The sequence below is a fragment of the Hippocampus guttulatus genome, chromosome 13, assembly GCF_054856545.1.
Source record: "Hippocampus guttulatus isolate MCC_2025c chromosome 13, RoL_Hgut_1.0, whole genome shotgun sequence".
Lineage (NCBI taxonomy): Eukaryota > Metazoa > Chordata > Actinopteri > Syngnathiformes > Syngnathidae > Hippocampus > Hippocampus guttulatus.
Window position 1 is genome coordinate 5,482,633 of NC_141273.1, and position 22,104 is coordinate 5,504,736.

The following is a 22,104-nucleotide window of genomic DNA, read 5'->3' on the forward strand; positions in this document are numbered from 1 at the left end:
TATTGTGGCCTCTAGCGGTTTAAATAGTGAACTGCAACATGTTGAAACCCTCCCTCGGTCTTTACCAAGCAACTTCAGTCGTTAACCGCAGCTCCGCCACAGGGTGTAACAGCAGGACCCACATGGGGTGAGTGGCCAGTCAGGGATGGGGGCAAAACAGCTTTTGTGAGCAGCCCAAGGGGGTCTACCACAGACCCCTATCTTCCCACCACAGTAGCCACTGAGCCCTAGAGAGAAAAAGCCACCCCACCACATTTTAATGAGGGCTAAAATAAACAACGTGAGCCCACAAAACCCACCCTGACAGGTTGACTGGAGGCATCGGCAGAGGGTAGATAAGCTGGGCTTTTACTTGGTGGTTTGGGAGTCGATGGCCTTGCGGAGAAACCACCAATAATCATGCAAAGGCAATTGTGAGGGTGTATGGTCAAACAAACACATTGAGGAAAGCACAGTTTCATCAAAGGATCATTTTAAAAGTAAAACTGAAATAAGTAGCGCGGTAATATTCGAATTATGTAGAATCTCACAAGCATGATGTGCATGCACAGTATAAAACATCCAACAACGACAGGACAGTGGACCCCCGCATACTCCCGGTTCAGCACCCACAGATTCACCTATTTTGGAATTAGTTTTTCTTTTATTTGTTTATTTATTTATTTATTTGTGGGGAATACGCACAGGGCAGTTTTATCCAGCGGCTGGCCCATTCCCTATCCATGAAGAACAGCAGGGGTCCAATGTATTGACGTAGTTACACAGACATTCTTTCATGACATGTTCCATGATTTAAATGTGTCATAAATAAATAACACAATTTCAAAAGGAATTTGCAACTACCTGTTTCAACAAAAAATGTATTTACGAATAACATTTTGGGTGAAAGACTTGACTGTATTTTAATGTATGCCGGATGTTTATTTTAAATTTGAAATCAATTAAGAAGAAATTGTAATGACTTTAATATTGTATTCAAGCAACTGTAATCTGAAAGGACAATTTGATGTCTCAAAAAAAAAAAAAAAAAAGCACACACAAAAACGTATCCTTTAAAACACAAGGCATTTATTGCAGTCTTGACACCAGATGCTCAAATCCTGACATTAACAGCATTTGAAACCATTTTAAAAGCTTAAATATCTAAGAATATTCTTGGGTTTCATGCTTTCCACCAATGTGCCACTCTGAATTACTCTAAGCACCCTGATGTGTCACGCAGAACAATCAAAAGCTTATTTATGACTTATATATGCCCAGCAGACAAAACCACTGTGTTCCAGCCCGAAAAAAAACTTGATTGATGGGTTAATGACAGCTAGTAAGATTTTAAGGCATTTGGAAAGAAAAACACCTTTGCTGGAAGTTCAGCATGGCCTTAACACTCCTCTAACCAGCTGCAGCTGAAGATTTTTCAACACAGATGCCAATGTAACCTCTGAATGAAAGCCAACATTTCTGAAGGGCCAAATAAAGGACACGGTGAGCATTATGTTGCAAAATACACTTGAGCCATGAAGGTAGCAACACACGACAGGGTTCGGTGCACGTCATTTTTACTTCCAAGTTCCGTTCATTCTGTCTGCCTGGCACACGTTGTCACACGACTTCAGGAGGTTTATATCCAAATGTATGAAATTCATAAATATTGTGCATATGAGCTGCATGGTAGTAAAGTGATTAGCACGTCAACCTTATAGTTTTAAGATTCTGGTTTCATTCTCAGCTCCGGGCTTCTCATGTGGAGTTTGGATGGTCTCCCTGTGGTTGCACTGGTTTCCTCAGGGTCGTCAGGCTTTGACTCACATGTTAGGTCCAGTCAGGACTCCAAATCAGTAGTTGCAGTTGTAGTTCAGGGGCCACACACACACATTGATGACGGAAACTCCATGTTGGGGTTTACAGAAAACCCACAAAATCTGACCAATACCTACTTTTTAAATCCCACCACCTGCTGCAACACAAACTGGCACATGTCACAAAACAGACGGGCTACCTCTTCAGGTCAAGACTCGGCTGTCTCCCTCCACCTCAAACAGTAATTGCACTTTTTTGAGAATAAATTGTATATGGCCGTGGAATAAAAATGATGAAATAGACATGTTTTCTTGTTCATTTTAATATCTGGTGCCACCAAAAGTGTATCAAGTGACTTATTGACATCAAAGAAAACAGGGAATGCCTAAGATTTAAGATAAAGCAGCCCTTTTGGCAGTATGGTAAAATGCCACAACTATTGAGAAGAAGTGAAGTGAGTTTGGTTATTTTAGAAAAAAAAAACCTTTGGAAAATGTCTCAATTGTCCCTTAAATTCAGCTCGGATAAGCTGCAATGTTTTTGTTGCCATTAATACAATTCGTCCAAACAAATACCTTTAGGTGTACTAGGCCGGTGGCTCTAAATAATAATAATAAAAATATTGTTTTTTATTTCTAGCCAGGAACAAAGTATTTTTGGATGGAAGAAAAACAAATAAACAAAAAAAAAACCCAAAACAAAAAACTAAAAGAGCGTGCTGTGCCTTCAGTGTCTGATTTATTAAAGTTTGGAACTCCAATTGTAGTGATATCCATAACGATTTGTAAATGAAAATATATAAGAGACCCCTCCCAAAAATAAACAATGAATTTGATTATAAAGATTTGTGCACATAAAAATAATTAATCATAAAGTGTCCTTCCTTTAGATCATAGTACAGATCTCTTCTCAAAAAGAATTTATCCATTTGCTAGCCTTGGGTCGCAGCAGTCCCGGCCAGAGCCTATCCCAGTGGACTCCAGGCAGTAGGCGGGCCACACCCGGAACTGGTTGCCAACCAATCGCAGGGCACACATATACGAACAACCGCCTGTGCTCACAATCACACCTAAAGACAATTCCAAATGTTCCATTAACCTGTCATCATGGTTAAACATCATGACAGTGTCATGCATGCTTTTGGAATGTGGCATGAAACCAGAGTACCCGGAGAAAACCCACACAAGGAACGGGCAGAACATGCAAACTCCACACAGGAAGTTTTTTTCTCTCTCTCACACACACACACACACAGATAGATAGATAAAACAAAGGCAGAACGGTTCACAAAATCCATGGTTTGGTTTGTATCTCGGTTCTGTGCTCACGGTAAGGTCCGGTAATGATTGACTCTTTGAAAAATCAAAGGCTTGTATAGTTTAAAAGTGAAAAATTATGTTCATGGCATAATTATTCATCAAGATTGTATGCTTATTTAAGGTTTGTTCTATCTTTGCCGGTGGGATGATAAATGCTCTTCAATGGGATGGCAAAAAGGGCAATCAACACACAAGGTGGACCTGTGGCCAATCATGCAACAGAATAAGTCACGGCTGCTTGCAAATATCAGCTTTGTGTTCAACTAAGTAGATATGTGGCTAAAGTGAGAAAAGGCCATTATTTCAGTTTGCATACGTTTTATATTTTTGTTTGGTGCTGCGAGGTTTGAAATACAATGTAGTTCACCATATGTACCACTAGAGTGCACAATAAAGCTTGGCTGCACAAACGTTGGGAAACACTGATGTTAAGTACAGTAATCCTTACTCTCCTTGATTGAAGCTCAAGTTATTTAGTGAGTCTTATACGACGTCAATAGATTGATAGCTTTATAATCTTATAAAAAAAAAGGTTTTCTTATAATTCACAACCAATAGTGATAAGAAAACTAGGTATGTGATCAAAATACGTGCACGTCTGGTTTGTTTGTTTTTTATTGAAACAATCGACATCATAGTAGCTTATTTTTAGTATTTTACCTTGTAGGCAATATTACACCACCACATTGCATGTCAAGCGCACGGGGTCCCCACGCAAAGAACAATTTTCGCATATTGTAGGTCCAAAACAAAGTTGGCTTATAGCGTGCACCCTTGGGTGAGATACTTCACCAGTGTAAATATTTGGCCAGCTGTATAAAGGGGTGTTTTGTAAAAACCTCGCCAAGTGAGAACACCAGTTTTGCCGATGGGCTGGTGGGGACATCAATGCCAAAAACAATGAACAATGCCAAACATGTTCCCCTGTCTCATTGGGAGAAGAATCACACAAGCAGCAAACAACAACAAACTGACACAATCTCCGTGTGGATTTTAAAACCAGGAATAGCTTGACGCAATCATGTTATTAGTGTAGCGGCGGACACATAGCAGGTACTAACACGGTTCACAACCTCACACTCATTACGAAATTACTCACCAATACCTACCCTGCTGGAAATGAGCGTGTGGTGTCGTACCTTCACTTTGCACAAACACAAGCTCACACCCGAGCCTCTTGTCTCGGTAAAGTTCCTCCCTGTGAATTAGACGTGCAGCCCGTGTCTTGATGTTCTCCAGTGACAGCGGAGCACAGACTGGGGTTGAAACTTGACACTTTAACGATCTGGAGAGCATCCAACAGCTACAGTACATGGCCCCACAACTTCAGTTTTTGTAAAATGACAGAAAAGGCTTCTTTGGGCTCCACATCGTGTTGGATTTTGGTATAAGGTAGGGTCAAGTGTGTCTTCATGGGCAGCTCATAGCGGCTTAACATACACAGCTCACTTGTGAGCCGCTGACAGGGAGAGAAAGTATCTAGCAGACTCGTCAACCGATAGCAGGGGTCGGTCGGTCAGCAATTTGATTCTTAAAGGGCCCCTTATCCTGTATGTTTCCCACCTCCAACGTGCCCGATTTAAATGATCAACATCATTATCGGGCTTCTGCAGAGCTGATCATTTGAATCAAGTGAGTTGGAGGCGGGAGACTTCTAAAGCATGCAGGATAGTGGCCCTTGAGGACCGGATGTGGTGAACCCTGACCCATAGAAACGAGGCAAGATACAACAGCTTTATTCTTCAAGTATTTTTTTTCCCCAAGATACATCTCCAATGACACGGCCAAAGGTAGCGAATTGGCATCTATTTACCGTTTACACGTTGTAGAACAGCACTGCATCCCACAGATAGCCATTTCTTTCTTTTTAATACATTATTTTCCTCATTTACCTGGAAGAGTCAACATTAGAGGGCAGGCAGCATTCTTAGTTTTATGAAAAGGTCAAAAATATGTATACAGTTGTTGCATTGGGTCTCAAGTGTCGGCAATAAAAGGTACACTTCATGGCACACATCAAATATACTGCCAATAAGTTTATTTCAATTTAGTGTTTGGAAAAAAAAACATAAAAACATAACAGAGCACAGGTTTGATATTATCTTGGTGCAAGGGCGAAGACGCGTTGAATTAAAATGATCCGGCAAAGAGATGAAAACTCATCTAAAATTTAAATCTGAGCGGGCAGGAAAGAGCCCGTTTCTTCAAACCATGACCATGCTATGTATAAAATTTACACAATGAAATTCGAGCAATCAAACAAATATTTACAATTCCTTGAAGCAAAATTTTATCCGAACAAAAAACGTGAAAAATGTGGGACAAAACAATATTATGCTTTTCGGCGCATGATGCTAAAGCACTTTTTGAGCTACTGTGATCATCATCAATACATTCACTACTTTGAGATTATAACCAACAGACTGAAGATTTGTTTTCATGCTGTTCCGCCAGATTCTTTTGGAATCAAACGTTGTACACCACTGAGCACAATTGGTGTCCTTACATCTGTTTTCTACTTTCTCTTGCAGAGTCAGGCCAGGATAATGTGCCCTTTATTCCATCAGCTACCCTGCTACTTGAGCTGAACGCTTTACTCCAAAAACCTGCTAGTTACCGGTAGTCCCTTTTTTGGCATTGCTGTTTCAGTGGACATTTCTTCGACATGGCAATGTGGTGAATCATAAGGCATGAGCGGAAATCTATTTGTGGGCTACATGGCCGAAAGACCTCAGGTTCTTACTGTTGTTAAGAGGATAGCTACAAAATGTTTTCACCTGTTTGGATACCAGCTGGCTTTACAAGACCTTCAGTGAGCAGATAAATGAGATGAAAACAGGTTTGGGTTAGTTTCGGTCGAACACACTGAAAGACTAAACGCTGTTCACAGGCCAAAGGACTGGAAAAACACAGCATTATTATTTTTTGGATGGTTTTTGTTCCCTACAAACAGCTGTTCATGGCCTTTTCTCCGCATGAAGAGCGGTCACTTTGGACTTATTAGAGAGTGAAGGGGATCCGGACTTTGACAAGTACTGATAATGCTGCTTTACTGTGGTCGTGCCTCACAATTCATCAGCAAAGCAAACAAAAACCAAAAATGATTCATATTTAACAAAGACGTGTGCTGAATGAACTCTTGGCATGTGACGAATGGGGGGAAAGAGGTGTAGTTTTCCTTCTCATGTGTTAGCACTCCAGTCCATGTGCTGTGTGGGCGTGTAGCCGTACCGGGGGGGTTCGAAACAGGTGAGATTATTTGACAAGCCTCTTGGCTACATCTGCATATGCAATCTCAATTTCCTTGTCGCTGGGGCATGTGTTGGTGAACTCTTCACGCGTGTAGGCGTTGTTCAGGTACTTCCAGATGGCCGTCATCTCCTTGGGGATGTCAAAACCTCGGTATTTCTTGGCCACCACCTGAAGGAACAGTACCCGGGCAGAGGTTGACATGACAATAAACAAGTAATCTCAACAGGGATCCATCCATTTGCTGTTCATATAGAACTGTAACCAGGACATTTTAGTTAACCTAACGTGCATGTTTGTGCCAAGCAGTAGGAGGTCGGAGTACCCAGAGAACACACACACATACACACACTGCACCCACCAAGGCCTGAACCAAGATCCAAACCTCAGTAGTGCAAGACAGAGTGATAAGATGCCTATTATGTAATCAAACCTATTTGGTGTCATTCCGTTTTTCCTCTGTCGATTTTTCCTTTGAGATACGGAGTTCCACCAATAGTGAAACTTCAGGTGATAAAAAAGTGACCTTTGGTGAACTCCTTGATAAGCTATTTAATGCGGCACCTTGACAATATGCAGCTTTGGCAGCAAGTTGCAGTCGGCCAGGGTCATTTCTTCTCCGTCCAAGAATTTGCGGGTGGAAACCTTGATGTCCTCGATGCTGTTGTGATCAATCTCATCAGGCAAAGGTGAGAGAAGATATTCATCCAGCTTCTGCAGTGTTTTCAGAAGCCCGCGCTCCAGTGCTACACAGAACCACAAGAAATGTTGAGGGGTCAATGAAAGATGGATGGATGGAATTCATGTTCAGTCTTGGTGTAGGGGTTTGGCACATTGCACGTGGGAGTAGTATTTCATCAACATACAAACAATGACCTGTAAAAACCTGATCATTGTCGCACGCTCTTTCTTTCTAGCTAGCTAGGTAGCTATACTTTGTATGTATAAGGTTTATTGCAGTGGCATATTAGAGTTCTTTTTTTCAGTTCAGTGGCAATCATGTTCATGTACAGACAACATGGGAAAAAAAAGATTGTTCCTGTATTTGTTTCAGTCAATTAATGGTAACGCTGGAAAATGTGATATCAATGTTGTTCGCACCACTGTTCAACACGACTACATGTATATTATAGGGCATTTGTCAACAATGCACGACATTCAGATCCACACTGTTTATTTTCACAAGCTTTCAGTTTATGGCTCAATATTTTCCCAGGATGGAGAACAGACAAATAGAAAATGCCACAAGTTCATGGCATTTTGTGATGATGGGAAAATGTTCTCGCGGCATGCAGGAGAACATTTTAGGCAAAATAGACTGAGTATTTTTCAAAAATGAATTGCTGTTATGTTATTGGCAACATTTCTCAGACTGTTTCTGTGTGGATGAATTGCAAATGAGGGTTGAATTTGTGAACATTAGTTCCAAGGACATCGTGTAGTAACAGATGAGGAGGTGAAGGGCATGTGGAGGAAGCAGAGCAAAAATTGAGGTGTTGTTTGGGGTTATGTAAGCCACCAATCAGGTCAGAGAAATCATGTTGCAGAGCCACTCCAAGTCTCCAAGACTGGATGATTTACTTAGCCCATGCAAAAATATGTGAATGTACATGTACAGCTGGCTTTGTGATGTATGATAGCAGTGGGGGAGAGAAAGGGGGGACAATCAGGTTTAAGTTCAGTGATTTTTTTGGGGTGATTGGCTGTGACGATTGCGATTTAATATCAGAGAGACAGAAAATACTTGAATACGTGAGTAAGTGTTACAGTTCCACCATTTGTATGTGGCAAAGGAGATTCCTACCTTCATTTGCATCTGGTTTTGAGTTCTTAATGAAGGCCGAAAACTTGGCAAAGATATCCATACCGGCTGTGTTTGACTCAGGGTGTCTCGCGCCAAGTTTGATGTACCTGCACATAAAATATATGGAAACGAGTGGTTGAAGTGTGTTTGGCAATGATGGCACAGAGAGTCCATTGACAAAGTCATAGGCACTGCTGTCACGGAGGTGAGAGAATGCTCACTTGGGCGGGCAGAGGACGTCCTCGAGAAACTCCTCGATCTTGTTGACATCTGTTTTGACCTCGCCATTGAAGGTGACGAAGGGAGGATGTGTGCCCGGGGCAAGATTCTGCAGATCTGCCGGCTTCCTGCGTAGCACAGAGCAAAGATTCGAGGTGAACAAACAAGAGCAAGTGAGCCGCTTTGCTAACATAACCTTGGCATTCAGACATGAAAAGTAAAATAAATACACTGTCACAAATTAGCTAAAGCAAACAGGTCAAGCTTTGAGGTAATTCATCAAGAAGTGGTGGTTTTCTCTGTGTTTATGTCTGTTTCTGGTGTTTATATTTGTGCCCCGCTCTCTGTGGCCTTCGAGCATGCATTTGCATTTCAAACCAGATGTCCCTGTTGGCAGATGACACTGACACACAAACAAAAACGAGCATGTGTCGAATGGTTTGTGTGTAAACAAAGGCTTCATTCTCTTCAGCATTCAACAACACACTTTGCTCTAATTTCATTGAGCCTCAAATAATTCAACGAAAAACAAAACACCCAACTAGAGCTCTTGAGGTAAAAAGTAAGGTAATAAGGAGGTGGGGAACAATTTGGGCGAAGGCATCCAATGGCTACAAAAACAGGAAATAACACCAACACTTTGGAATGCAAAGGGGAAGTGGCACCCTTGGCCTATGATATCACTGAACAGTGGATAAGAAGCGGCCATAAAAATCGCAGACTTTCATTACTGATACAAAATATTAGACCCATCAGAGGCCAACTCAAGGAATATAACCTATTAGACCTGGATCAGTGACATTTGAAACTCATTTCCTCCTTCAGATGTAGCATTACATACCGTTCTAATTTAAAGTAATAAAAAAAAATCCATGTATACACACAGCAAACATACACGCAACAGTTCATTTTGGTGTGGCTTGCGAAGAAAGACAAAAATGAAGTCGAATTTTTATGAATCCTACGGAGGGAAAAAGTAGGGGGTTTAGTCAAAGATTGTCTGGTGCCGGAATATGATCTTGCAGCTGGCAGGAAATGCAGTCAGCATTGCAAGAGGATCACCATTATTTTGATCTCTGTGATGATAAATAACATGTTGTCCAGCAAAGCGGGCAGGATGTGTGTGGATTCTGTGGCCTCAAACGAGCCGGAGTGTATATTTTCTCAAATTGTCTCCAGGCTGGGAAAGGGTCATGGGAAAACCAAACAGTGTGGAGACAGTGAGCGTGCCACGGGTGGGGCTGGATCAAAGTGTTACACAGCTCCTGAAGATTACTGAGGAATTACGACAACAAGCCACAACATTATGACCACTTCAGACACCTTTTTTTCCCATTAGAATAATCTGCCAGCACATGACTAAACAAAAGTCGCCAAATTATATGTACACTGAAAGAATGATGACTTTGTTGCAATACACACAAACTTGTCGAGAGAAATATGGGCCTGTTAAGTTGAACAGCAAAGATATTATTTGGGTGTGTGAATGGCATCAGATGAATACGCATTTGAATTGTATATTCTGCCATCTAGTGGAAGGGCCATTATGGTAATTATTTCTGCCTGTCAATATGCGTAACTGGCATAGAAAGAGGAACAATCATCGTTAAATATTGTCAGAGAATTTTGCTGTGCAATGTTTTACAGATGTATGAAGACATTTTAAAATATAAACAAGAGCTATTCAGAAATGCTGCCTATCCATTATTGTTCTGTGAATTATTTTTTGGTAGAATATCGTCAAATTATTATTTGAGTTTTACTTTTGTTGTATTTAGCTCATATCACCCACTCGTATTTAACACTTTACTACTACTCTCATATGCAATAATGTAGTGACAGTTTTATTGACAGAGTGACATTACGCTGCCAGAAACAACTATTTCGTGAGTCAACTCATCGCTAACAGTAGTCGCGATGAGTTGACTCATCGGATCATATGGAAATCGCAGCATATCACACCAGCTTTGATACAACATATACTGTAAAATGGAAAAACAACAAAATACTACAAATTGGGGCTGGGACAGATTAATTACATTTTCATTCATTTCAATGGAAAAGTTTACCTCGATTTAAAAACGTTTCAAGTTCCAAACGGGATCACGAATCAATTCCAGTAGGTTCATAAATTTAGATACCACTGTATATTCTTTTTTACACCGAGGAAGATGCAATGACATCAACAAATGCAGATTCGCGATTAGTGGGTAGAGTCCAAATCTTGTCAACCACTGACAAGCTATGATACTTTCAAGTCAAACTGTACCTATTTGCTTGCTCCATTCCAAATCATTTTGGACCTATTCATAAGAGCACATGGCAAGTAACTGACAAATGACAAATTGGAACACTTGGGATGTACAATGTGATTGACAGAGCCATAAGCCCAGCCCCCTCATCCTGGTCAATGGAGACATTATACTTGTTCTTTCTCTCTCACCAACAAAAAAGATGTCCAACAAAAGGGAATGAAACACTGCACCTTCTGTATGTGAGATTGACAATGTAAAGGAATCTAGAGCATATTTTAATTTGAAAAGATTTCATTTAGTTATGATCATATGATTATTCCCATTTTAATTGTCTTTCGTTTTAAGTGCAGAACTTTGTTACAGCCGTGGTTGTTGTGAAAGTGCTACAGCATCTAAATAAAGTTCGGGTGAGTTCAGTCATTTTCTAAATAAATCTATATGCATCAAATGTGTGACACATTGTACGGCAAATTAACTACAAAGAAGCACAAAACAGAGTGAATGGATGCACCTCTTAAGGTCCACAGTGGTGACGTTGAAGACGACGCCTTTAAGCCACAGGATCATAAAGAGCCGCTGGGAGAAGGGACAGTTTCCAATGCTCTCTCCATCGCTTCCTGCCTACAATAAACACAGACAGCAATTTTAATCAGCAATGTGCGCCTTTTTCTCCCAACATGCTAGCCACATCCCCAAAAAAAAAACCCACACCTCTACCATGCTGTAACAACATTATTTGCAAGCATATCATTGAAAAATGTAGACTCATGTCTCAAGAATAAAAAAAACAATAATAAAACCACAACTAGCACACTAAACCTTACGGTCCATTTGTTGGTATTGTACTCTTTACAAACACTTTTACACATGACTGGCTGAGTGGAGTAAAGGGGGGGGGGGGGGGGGGCGAAAGCGCCGAATGCCTTCTCTTATGCCTGCTCACACTTTGCCTCCATTTATCTGGAGAACTACTTTCCAGAGTAAGCGGAAACCTCTGAAGTGACTCACACACGCTGGCGGTTTTTTTTTCCTATAATTGTAGACTGCACAAAGAACAGTGAAGAGTTGGGATTGAGATCAATGCAAGTACCCTTTTAACCAAGAACAAAGTTCACTTTTCTCATTGATTGACGGACCAAAAAATAAAATGTAAATACATGAACGCTTTTTTCTCAAATACACGAGTCTACTAAATATATCAGGGCAGATGTGCAAAGATGAAAGCTTATGAATGAATAGTGAATTTAAAAAAATACAGGTTTAAAACCGTCACTGAATGGAAGACTTTGTTTTGAAATTTTGAGTCGACTCATTTCTGGTGTGAACAGGGTGGCTGCTGTTGTCCTCTGCGTAACAACCAGTGGGATGACCCTCTTTCATCTGCTGGTTTCCATTGTACGGCGGCTGTCCCTCCCTCCACAACATCACACCCACCTCCCATTTCAATTCGATATAAGAGAGGCTTGGGTCAGATCACTGTCTTTGAACTGCAAATTGCAAACGGGGTTTTTATCAGCCGTTTTATCATCCATGTGATGTAAATCACATGGATGAACCTGAAGCAAAACAGTGTAGTGATGAATCCATTTCCCTCAATGGGCCACCACAACTATAGTTGACTGTTGATAGATTCAGGTGTAGATCAAGGGTAAAAATGCAGCATGGCAACTGGCAATATCAGACAAGACATTTACAACCAGCCACAAAGTGTCACAGGACCAACTCAAAGGTAAAACTCAGTCTTTTCGGTGAGCCTCGCAATGCAATGTTAGTTACAAATAAACATTTCCTGTAGTTCGGCACATTCACCCAAGACAGCCTGAATCCAAAATGATCAACAGCAGCTGACAATGACACAGGCTTCTCCACATTCTCTCGATAAGCCTGTTGTCACAGCTGTGACCGTGCCTGAAAGAGAACAGAGTGTAACTCCCTGCCAAAGACAAATAAAGGAGATAGAGAGGCAAATCGCAGGAAATGGGGAGACATGAGGGATGACAGGTCGTGATCTTTGGCAGAAGCATGAACAAGCAGTAACAACTGCTTTGGGATGATGGAACTAAACAGAAAAGATGGGAAGACAGGACTTAACCCGCTGCTCAGTTCTTCTTCCTACTCCAACTCCATTTCATCCCTCTCTCCTTATCCTGGGCCCCTCTGTTGAGTGTGTGTGTGGGGGGGCGGGGGGGGGGGGGTCGCCATTAGAGCAGAGGAGAGAGAAAGTATGCCAGAAATGTCCTGTTAGTCCTGTCAAAAAGGGTGCCTTGTTTACTTTAGGTAATGATACTGGGGTGGTAGGATTAAATTTCACAAGTTGTGTTTCCATGCAGAACAGCTCACTGTACTATCCAAGTCACGTGCCCTTCTGGGGTAATTCAACTAGAAAACCCAGATAAAACAACAGTACGTATCATAGCACAATTTGCAACACTGTTATTTTTTAAAAAAAACTGAAAAAACCCAAACAAAAACAAGAAAAAAAAACAACAACAACAAAAAACGTCACTCAGAATATTTGTTCTGCGGTCAGAGCTCCTCTGTAAAAAGCATGACCGAACATTCTGCACAGGCAACACAAAGCGCTTTTTGTTTTTAATTTTAGGAACATCACCACTTAGCAACTGGCAGCCCTCCTGCCCTGTTGAGTGGGGGTGACTTAGTTCACAGCCCAATAAAATAACAGGGTGATGCCAGACATTTATTTGGACGTCCTTATAAAATGAAGACCACTTGGAAGAGGTGAACATTTTTCAAGGATGTTAAACAATTGTTCATATTACCTAACCCATTTGGTTGTGTGCCAAGAAAAGAAAATTACTCAAGTATTGCAAACAGTTACAACACCCTTGAGGAAAGACCTAACTCTCTTCTGTAAATAGACAATATGAAAATTCAAGGAGACACAAGACAAGTCATGTTTGTTCACAATCTCAAATGGATAGGACTTAGATACAAACTCGCCAGCTGGTTTATCTAATGTCAAAAAAATGTATACAGCTGCTGTGCGGAGGAGTGAGTTACACTGAAGTCATCTCAGAGTCAGCAATGCGCTGTGAGCCTATTTGATCAGAGGAGCCAATTATGCATTTTGATATTATCTCGATCAGACATCCTTTCCGACAGAGGTGAACAATTGCTTTTCCTGAGGGGCCGTGTGAGAAACTGGAACATTTATCGAAGGAGAAAAAAAAAATTATTACGAACCTCAATTGTGTTTAATCTTCCGCCCACTCAGAGTTAAAATACTGGGCTTCTTTGGTCCCCTAATCATTTTCTAACAGTAGAGTAAAATAAACTACCTGGAGATAATGAGGCTAGTTTGCTTGACTTTTGCCAGATAGCACCATTATATGTGACTCATGGTGTATTACAGAGGTGTATTACGGACTACAATGTATGTCAATCAAGTGACAAATTTCATAACTGATGACAGGCAGACATCTATTTTTTTTTGTTTGTTTTTATATTTCACTGCCATTGACAGGCATGAAACTGGGAGGGCTGGCAGTGATGGAGTTAATGCCACAGGATCACCCCACACTCCCTTGGGAATCGACCGGTCCATCACGATATCACGTCATGGTCACTCCTGCTTCAAAGGCTGACTATAATCAGTTTATTATCTTCAAGTACTACAAAGTTGCGGGAGGCAGCAGGCAGGGACAATGATTCCTTTTCCTTTTCAGACCAGGCAAGGTCCAGACAGTAAGCTCACAGCCTAATTTTAGTAACTTGCCGGCCAGGCTCACCCCTCCCCAACACACTTTATATTCTAAAATTGGGTGGGGTGCTCAACAAGTTCAGGCCACATTTTGACCGAATAAGGAGCTGACGAACAAGCCAGCAGCTTTCCTCTTTGAGCTGCCAAACGCAGAAGAGATTTTGAATTGGGAAGGGCGCAGCTATGGCAACCACATGGCAACGCCACTCCCCATTTCCTGGACTCTCATGCATGCTGGTGTAGCATAAGCTCTGTGACAGGAGGGTAAAACAAAATGATACTTTAAAAAAGACTGATGTATAGTGGTAGACTGAACCAGAGTTCCAGGAAAATGGGGAAAAAAAGAGGCAAACCTTTCACCGTTTCATAATCCAACACACAAAATGACAGTAACAGCACATAGGACTGTAGTTGGGAAAGTGACACGCCATCCTTGCGTTTAGGTATTACTTTACACTACAGTTTGCACAAAACAGAATCACAAGTGAAAAATACAGTACAGTACTCCAAATCCTTCAGGATACCAGACCAAATTTCAGATCAGGGCTTTTGCTGCGTTCAAATTTGCGAGGCGGCTGCCCCCAGCCAGACCGATTGATATCGCTCAACACAGCGTAACACTCCAGCTGTGCTGATTGAGCGACTGATGTCTCTCTGCGGCAGGGATCAACTGCAGTTAATGCACTCTGAAGGCACTATATCAACAGCAGTGCACAGGATAGACCTGAAGAAGAAACAGATCGAATCCAATAGATAATTTAAGTTTTGTTTGTTTGTTTGTTTTAACGGAGACTGCAGCGCTATTGCAGCACAGGTGGACAGAGACAGAGCACTTGAAGGCTGCTTCAAAATAATCTGAGTGTCTCAAACAAAAGTGGCCGCACCACACAAAATACCAGTTGATCATTCTCCAATGCAAGTTTGAATAAGTGAATGCTTTAACATGATAATAGTCATATTTATACATCACACCAACACTATTTTACCCATCAGCTGTGCATATTGGCAAGTACCATATTTGTGGTTCGGGTGAGTTGTAACTAATAATTCCCCTTGTCTAAGAAGACCATTGCGATGAGTTGTAATAAAAGTCAGAGCCTTCTGGATCATGGCAGCACCATAACATCCCATGACACAGCTTTGACTCATGCTGACGTCACTCAGTGGAAACTCCTCAACTTCTCATCAGACACAAGACTACTGTGCTAAAGGAAACAATTAGCTACGCATTCCAATGAGACATAACCAACCACATTACTACTTCATTGTGGTATTGTCCAGCCCAGGAATTTGGATGGGCAAGAAGACTTTACTGATGAAAAAATGTCATTCTTTTCCTTTCGACTTATCCTGTTAGGCGTCGCCGCAGCGAGTCAACCTTTTCCATTGAAGTCTATCTCCCGCATCCTCGTCTCAAACACCACTTGCCAACTCATGTCTTCCCTTACAATAAAGTTTAAGGAAAAGAATGAGGAAGAGCAACAAACCATGTGCGGGGGAGATATACGGGATAATGGGATAAAAGATGCACATATTTCATTATTAGTTCAAACATCATGCTTGCCTGCTGGGTGCATCGGAAACTGGCCGAATGTGCATGGCCAAATGTTCAGGGTACTTCCAGGTAGTGATGAAGGCTATTTTAACATGACATCCACTGTTTGCGGTCTTAATGAAAGAGATGTTAAAATGAAATAAAAATACAGTAGCTAGTTTTTTTGGACATAACACGGTTTTATGACTTTTTTTAATCATGTAAATCTACACAAAAGTACACAAATGCTATGATTTTGTGATTGGATGGGCAAGGGCCCAGCACAAAGGCTTTCCGCTCACACAAGGCTAAAAATACCGTATTTTCTGCACTATAAGGCGCTTCAGAGTATAAGGTGCACCTTCAATGAATGGTCTATTTTAAAACTGTTTTCATATACTGTATATAGGGCGCACTGCATGATAAGGCTCATAGAATAGAAGCTACAATAGTGGCTGCAGTTGCATTATGCATCCACTAGATAGAGCTATGCTAAAGGGAATACAATACAGCTATATTTATAGAGTGTTTGCACAACTGCTGCAGCTGTAACAAAGTGCTTTACAGAACATTTAAAACACTATGTCCAAGAAATCAGAATATCATCCATATATAAGGCGCTTCGGATGACAAGGCGCACTGTCGGCTTTTGAGAAAATCGAATGCTTTTAGGTATGCCTTATAGTAATGATGTCATTGATCAATCGGACAAATTATGACATTACAAGTCTTTTTGCAGGGTCATTTATTCAAAGCTAACAACCGTGCATTGCGATTTGTAATTTACAGTACTGTATCAGCCTCTGTTTTCTTTATAAGTGCAAAATGGAGGAGATGCTGTGTTCAGGGAAAAAAAAAACAGCATTCTTGAATCATAAACCATTCGTGTTTGTTTCCTCATTTGTGATGCTGACAGCAGCAATGCTTGAGTGCTTGAGAAAGACAAATAGTGATAGTGATTTTCCTACTTAGTTGTTTGGAACACCACCCAAGCAGTAGAAGAATGGTGGGCGTAGAGAAACAAAAATAACCATAATGAAAAAGTTTATGGCTTTTAGCAAAGACACAGTCACATGTAACATCCTTTCCAGCTTCATCAGATGAAAAACATTAACTACTAAGGGCCATTATGTTTCTATAAAAAGAAAAAGTCAAGTCAAAGCCACGTACGTGACTTTGACTCACTTGACTTTACAAGCTCAAAGTTACATTTTACTCAAGGACTCTTGAATGACCAAGTCAGCCAAGAGTTTGGTTCATAATTACAATTTGATATTTTCTGGATACATTGGAATCGTTTTTAAGATAAGCTTCTTTCATGTTTTGCTAATTTTAATTCCTATTCAATGGTAAATCCGAGTTTCTTAAATTGAAATTATATTCCACTCAACAATAATACTAGCAATTCTTGCTTTCTTTTGTATTTATAGGCATCAATTAATTTAATCAACTGTCTTTTGACTGGAATATAAAAAAGTAGCAGATGAAGATGATTTCATGGTGCATTGTGAAAGTTTTGGTTCGCTATCAAATTGTCTGATATTGTTCACCCGCATTCTTGCAATGAGTCTGAGATTCTGGTGGCCAATTCAAAAATGTTGCTTTCATGTCTTATGCATGTTTCACACTGGCAGGACAGTCATATATGATTTTTCACATCAGGTTTACATTCAGGAAATCCGGGTGGGTCTAGTCCAGCTAGTCTGGTTTCCTCCCACATCTGCAAAACATGCTTCTTGGATTAACAGAATACCCTGAATTAAGGTGTAAACGTGAGTATGAACGGTTGTTTGCATATGCAAATGAGTGGAGGTTAATCCAGGGTGTACCCAAGAGGTTATGTCAACTGGGATAGGCTCCAGTTACCCACGCCCCTTAATGAGGACAAGCTATAGAGAAAATGGATTCCATCCTACAGTTCCCATCAGACACACACACACAGTCAGGCATTATGCTGTCCAGACAAAAAAGATGTTTCCTGGTTTGCCTGTGACTGCTGTCTGTAAACCTCCTTCCCAGTTTTTGACATTTTTCATTGTGTGTAGTGTACGGCATATGCACAAGGAATAAAAATAAGATGTAGAAAATAACTAATAACAGCTAATAGTTGATCCTCATTTCTCTGGTAACGATCATGCCCAGCTGCTACCAATGTGATAAACAGAGTTCTACACAGCTGAAGCACTAGCGTTTATTCCCACAGCAACTGGTGTTAAAATGGTTGAAAAAAATTGGGATATGTGTTGTTTGCAATAGTTAGCAGAGTCAATAATCGCTGTGAAGGAATTTTGGCCCATTTTCTTCCTAACCCTTACCTTAACTCAATCGTATTGGAATATTTTCAATGCACTCATGAAAAGCACTCTGAGTAATTTTGGTTGGCCAACCACACTCCAGGTTCACTACTGTTCAGCGTTCTCACCATTTGTGGATTATGGCTCTGGCTGTGGTTGATGCCTGATTTGATTTCTGACGTAGGCAGAGTCGTTTCTGGAAGACAGTATTAGCATATACAGGCTACTATGTGTTTTTGATGCAACGCAATCTCCAGGTGCACGCTAACTTAACCCTGGAGAACCCACGGGGTCAAATTTGGCCCCTATAAATTCTGCTACTCATATGCTACCCTTAAATCCCAAAGGGTCAAATTTGGCCCGAATCCTAAATTAGGATTAAAGCATTAAATATTTGAAAAAACATATTTGGGTGTTCAGTGAACATATAGCAGTCATTTAATGTAAAATTCATCATTTTCAAAAGAAGAAAAGGGTTCTTGGGTTTTCCAGGGTTAATGAAGCGTCGAATGGATTACGGAAGCAATAGTAAGGCTGCATCATCGAAAAAAGGCACCTCGCATTAAGCGCTGCTAAATGATGGCAACAGATGGCATACATTACAGTGTTAGTGTCATTTAATCAGTTTTTTAGCACCCTTAATTAGCAATTAAATATTATTTCAGGACGTTAGCAAGAGTTTGTGATGGGAAAATAAAATGCCAAAAACACAGTCTCAAAGACAAGTCAAGTCAGCCGTTACGCCGCGACACACTGCTGGGTACAACTTCTAAATAAAACATCATGGCATTGGTGTCCATAAAATATTTGGTAAGGTAGGGTATATTTTGAAGATGGCATGAACAATAGTTGCTGCAGTTAGCTTGACCACAGCGAATCAGTTGCCTCCATCTAACCCCATTTTGTGTGTCCTCTTCTCTCACACCAGCTACCTTCATGTCCTCTTTCACTACATCCATAAACCTCCTCTTTGATCTTCCTCTCAGCCTCCTGCCTGGCGGTTCAATCACACAGAAAGTGCTAGCAAAAAATTTATGATGCATCAGTCAAATAGAGTCCAGCCCTGCATCACACATTTGAGAGGGTGCACAGTCCAAGCAAGGAGTGGCAGAAAGAAAGAGCTGGCCACATCATGTGTAAACCTTCCAGGCCTGCGGATGACGTTATCTCTCCTTCAGACTGTGAGCGATTCAATGCCCTGGTAAAGAAATGTCTCGGATGAATGAGAATATCCACAAGCACACTGTGTCTACGTTTAAATGCTGTCAACATTTGAGCTAATGTCAAAATTTTGGTTTCTACACCTTTGGGAATAACCCATTGACACCAATCAATTGGAATACCCCAATCTAAACCATGACACACAGACAAGATCACAACACAAATACAGTACACGTCATTTGCGCTTCTTACTTTCAACCTTCAATAAAAGACATATTCATGTCTTTAACCACACTAATTAAGTAGTCTGTTTCCTCCAGGCTCCAAAAGAGTGGTGCTGTGCTCTATCTCTGAGTTTCACTATATGTTGACCTTTGCTTTTCTATTTCCAGTTGGTTGCGCGCTAAACATGGCATAAAAGTAGTTCCTGTACTAAAAAAAAAACAATATTCTTTCTGAATTGAGTACATGCAGAAAACAAATTAATGTTCTTGTCACTGGAGATATTCCGATTTGCGTTTATATTACCACATAGTCAAGTTCGAAAAGAACTACCCAGGTGGTCTTATTCGGGGCTTTAAAACAAGAATATGAACATATTTGGGGTTTTGTGGGTGTTTAAATGGCCTTGCACAAGTGGAAGGTTATCAATGTTCCAATTTTAAAAGAGTTATGACTGCATGTCAACGTAGTCTGTGTGAGACATTATTCTGGCCCCAACAAAAGCTGCACTTTACTTCACTGGCAGTTGAAGAGGATTTTCTGACTTGAAGCCAACCCAAAATGGAAGGCAAGCAGAGACCAGCATAAAATTGTGACTAAATCATATTAAACATTAAGGCAAATGTTGCTCACACCTGGATGACACTATACATGGCCCTCAGGTGAAGCAAGTGTAACACAGATTTTTGGTTTATTTGTTTTTGGTCCGAAACATGCCCACCGACTGCACCACCACTCAATTCAACACAATTACCCCCTCACAAAGCATCCCCAGCTTGTGCAAAACGCTGTTCCCCACCCCCCTTTCTCCCCTTTTCCCGCTCTGCATAAGAAACCCCACAGAGCCATGTCGTCACTGCAGTCTCTTTCAGCACAGCATCAACAATTTAACGTCCAGATTTCAGAGATGATAACGAACATGGACCATACGAGGCATCACGGCCTTGAAAAGTGATGTACATTCGCCATTAACAATCCAAGTAAAGGGGCGGCCTTGTGAATTTTATGTACATTATTCTTTGTCCATGCAACAGTCCCACTAAACTGCCTCCACGACCAGCAATGCGAAACTGACCTGAAATTGACATTCAAATCGGGTTTGGTGGCCTCATTGACTAGTCATAGCTCAACCCATACATTTCCATGTACGGTTGTTCAACACAACCAAGTCATTTACTTAAACAATGAACTTACTGTACATGGGGAAAAAAATATTAACTATTTTTGTTTTCAACAAGGCAACGAGGAGAACTGCATCCGCCTTGTCATTGTGAGTGCCGGGGTTATGTATGTACGAGTGTGGAGCTCCTATTGCTGGAGGGCTCCACTAAGAAGACAATAGCCAATGAACTAAAGCGCGCAAGGGCCATGTTATCGCTACTCCAAATGTTCTTCGCCCAGCACATGGCAAAAGCTGCATTCATCTTTGAAAAAAAAACAGTTCGCAAGTGTCTCGTGGTTTTAGCGGACAGCAAGATGCTCACAACATCAAACTTTGGCCAACGCATTTCTTACCTTGACGAACAGCTCGATAACAGGCTCGTTGTCCGCCTTTACGCCGTTTTGCGGTACCGACAGTGACATGGCGACCGCTACTTTCTCTTAACTTCAGCTGGAAGGAAAGGCTACTTTTGCTCTGGTCCACCACGCCCAACGTAAATCGCTCTTCTCCACCCCTTCCCCGCACCGAGGTCCACGCTGTGCTTTGTCTGGCCAGAAAGAGCCCGCCGCGGGCGCTGGAGGTACAAAAGCCTACTCGACAGTCGCGTCCGCCACGCGTTCGCGCCCCAATGTCGCCGTGCAAGACTTCAACGGGGAGATAAAGTGACGTCACTGGAGTGAAACGCTTGCGACTTGAGCAAAGAACTTGAAGAAGCCGACAAGTTCAGCAATTGGGTTTTATTTTTACAAAACGTAACGTCATCGACAGCGGTAAAATACGAAAATGTGGGAGGGAATAAGAGGCGGAGTAAAGATGCCCCTGTGAGACTCTCTCACAGGGAATCCACCACCGAATCCACCATAATTGTGCTCTCACTGAGAGCACAATTATGGTGGATTCACCCCGGATGTCCTGATGTGGATATTATCGAGTGTTTCCCAACCTTTATTGAGCCACAGTACATACTTTACATGATAAAAATCTCCCTGCACAACACCAATGTCACGAAGGGGACATTCACATTATATCGAAACAATCTCCTCTCAATTTAGTGTCAAATCTGAGTGTTGCGCAGAGCAATTGGGAATCACAGTTATCCCAGGTGTCTTCGGGCATTAGGTGGGGGACACCCAGAACCGATTGCCAGCCAATCGCAGAGCACACAGAGACGAACAACCATCAGCACTCATACTCACGCCTAGCGACAATTTAGAGCAAGGGTTTCAAACTCATTTTTGTCGCGGGCCACTTTGGAGTTACATCTTCCCGCAGAGGGCCGTCATGACAGTGAAACTGAATAAATGTTTAATATCACATCGTATTATTACTTTTACACCCCCGCCCCCACCCAAAGATGATGGCTCACT

At 41.4% G+C, this 22,104-nt stretch overlaps 1 protein-coding gene across 1 annotated transcript; it reads right to left on the reverse strand.

Moving 5' to 3' along the window:
* Positions 1-4,836: 4,836 nt before the first annotated feature.
* clic4 (CLIC family member 4) lies at positions 4,837-21,485 on the reverse strand. The gene is made up of 6 exons (XM_086126877.1): positions 21,091-21,485; positions 11,155-11,264; positions 8,391-8,516; positions 8,170-8,276; positions 6,930-7,111; positions 4,837-6,536 (listed from the first exon to the last, which is right to left on the reverse strand). The coding sequence occupies exons 1-6, from the start codon at positions 21,157-21,159 to the stop codon at positions 6,372-6,374; spliced, it is 759 nt and encodes a 252-aa protein (XP_085983003.1). The 5' UTR covers positions 21,160-21,485; the 3' UTR covers positions 4,837-6,371.
* Positions 21,486-22,104: the final 619 nt, after the last annotated feature.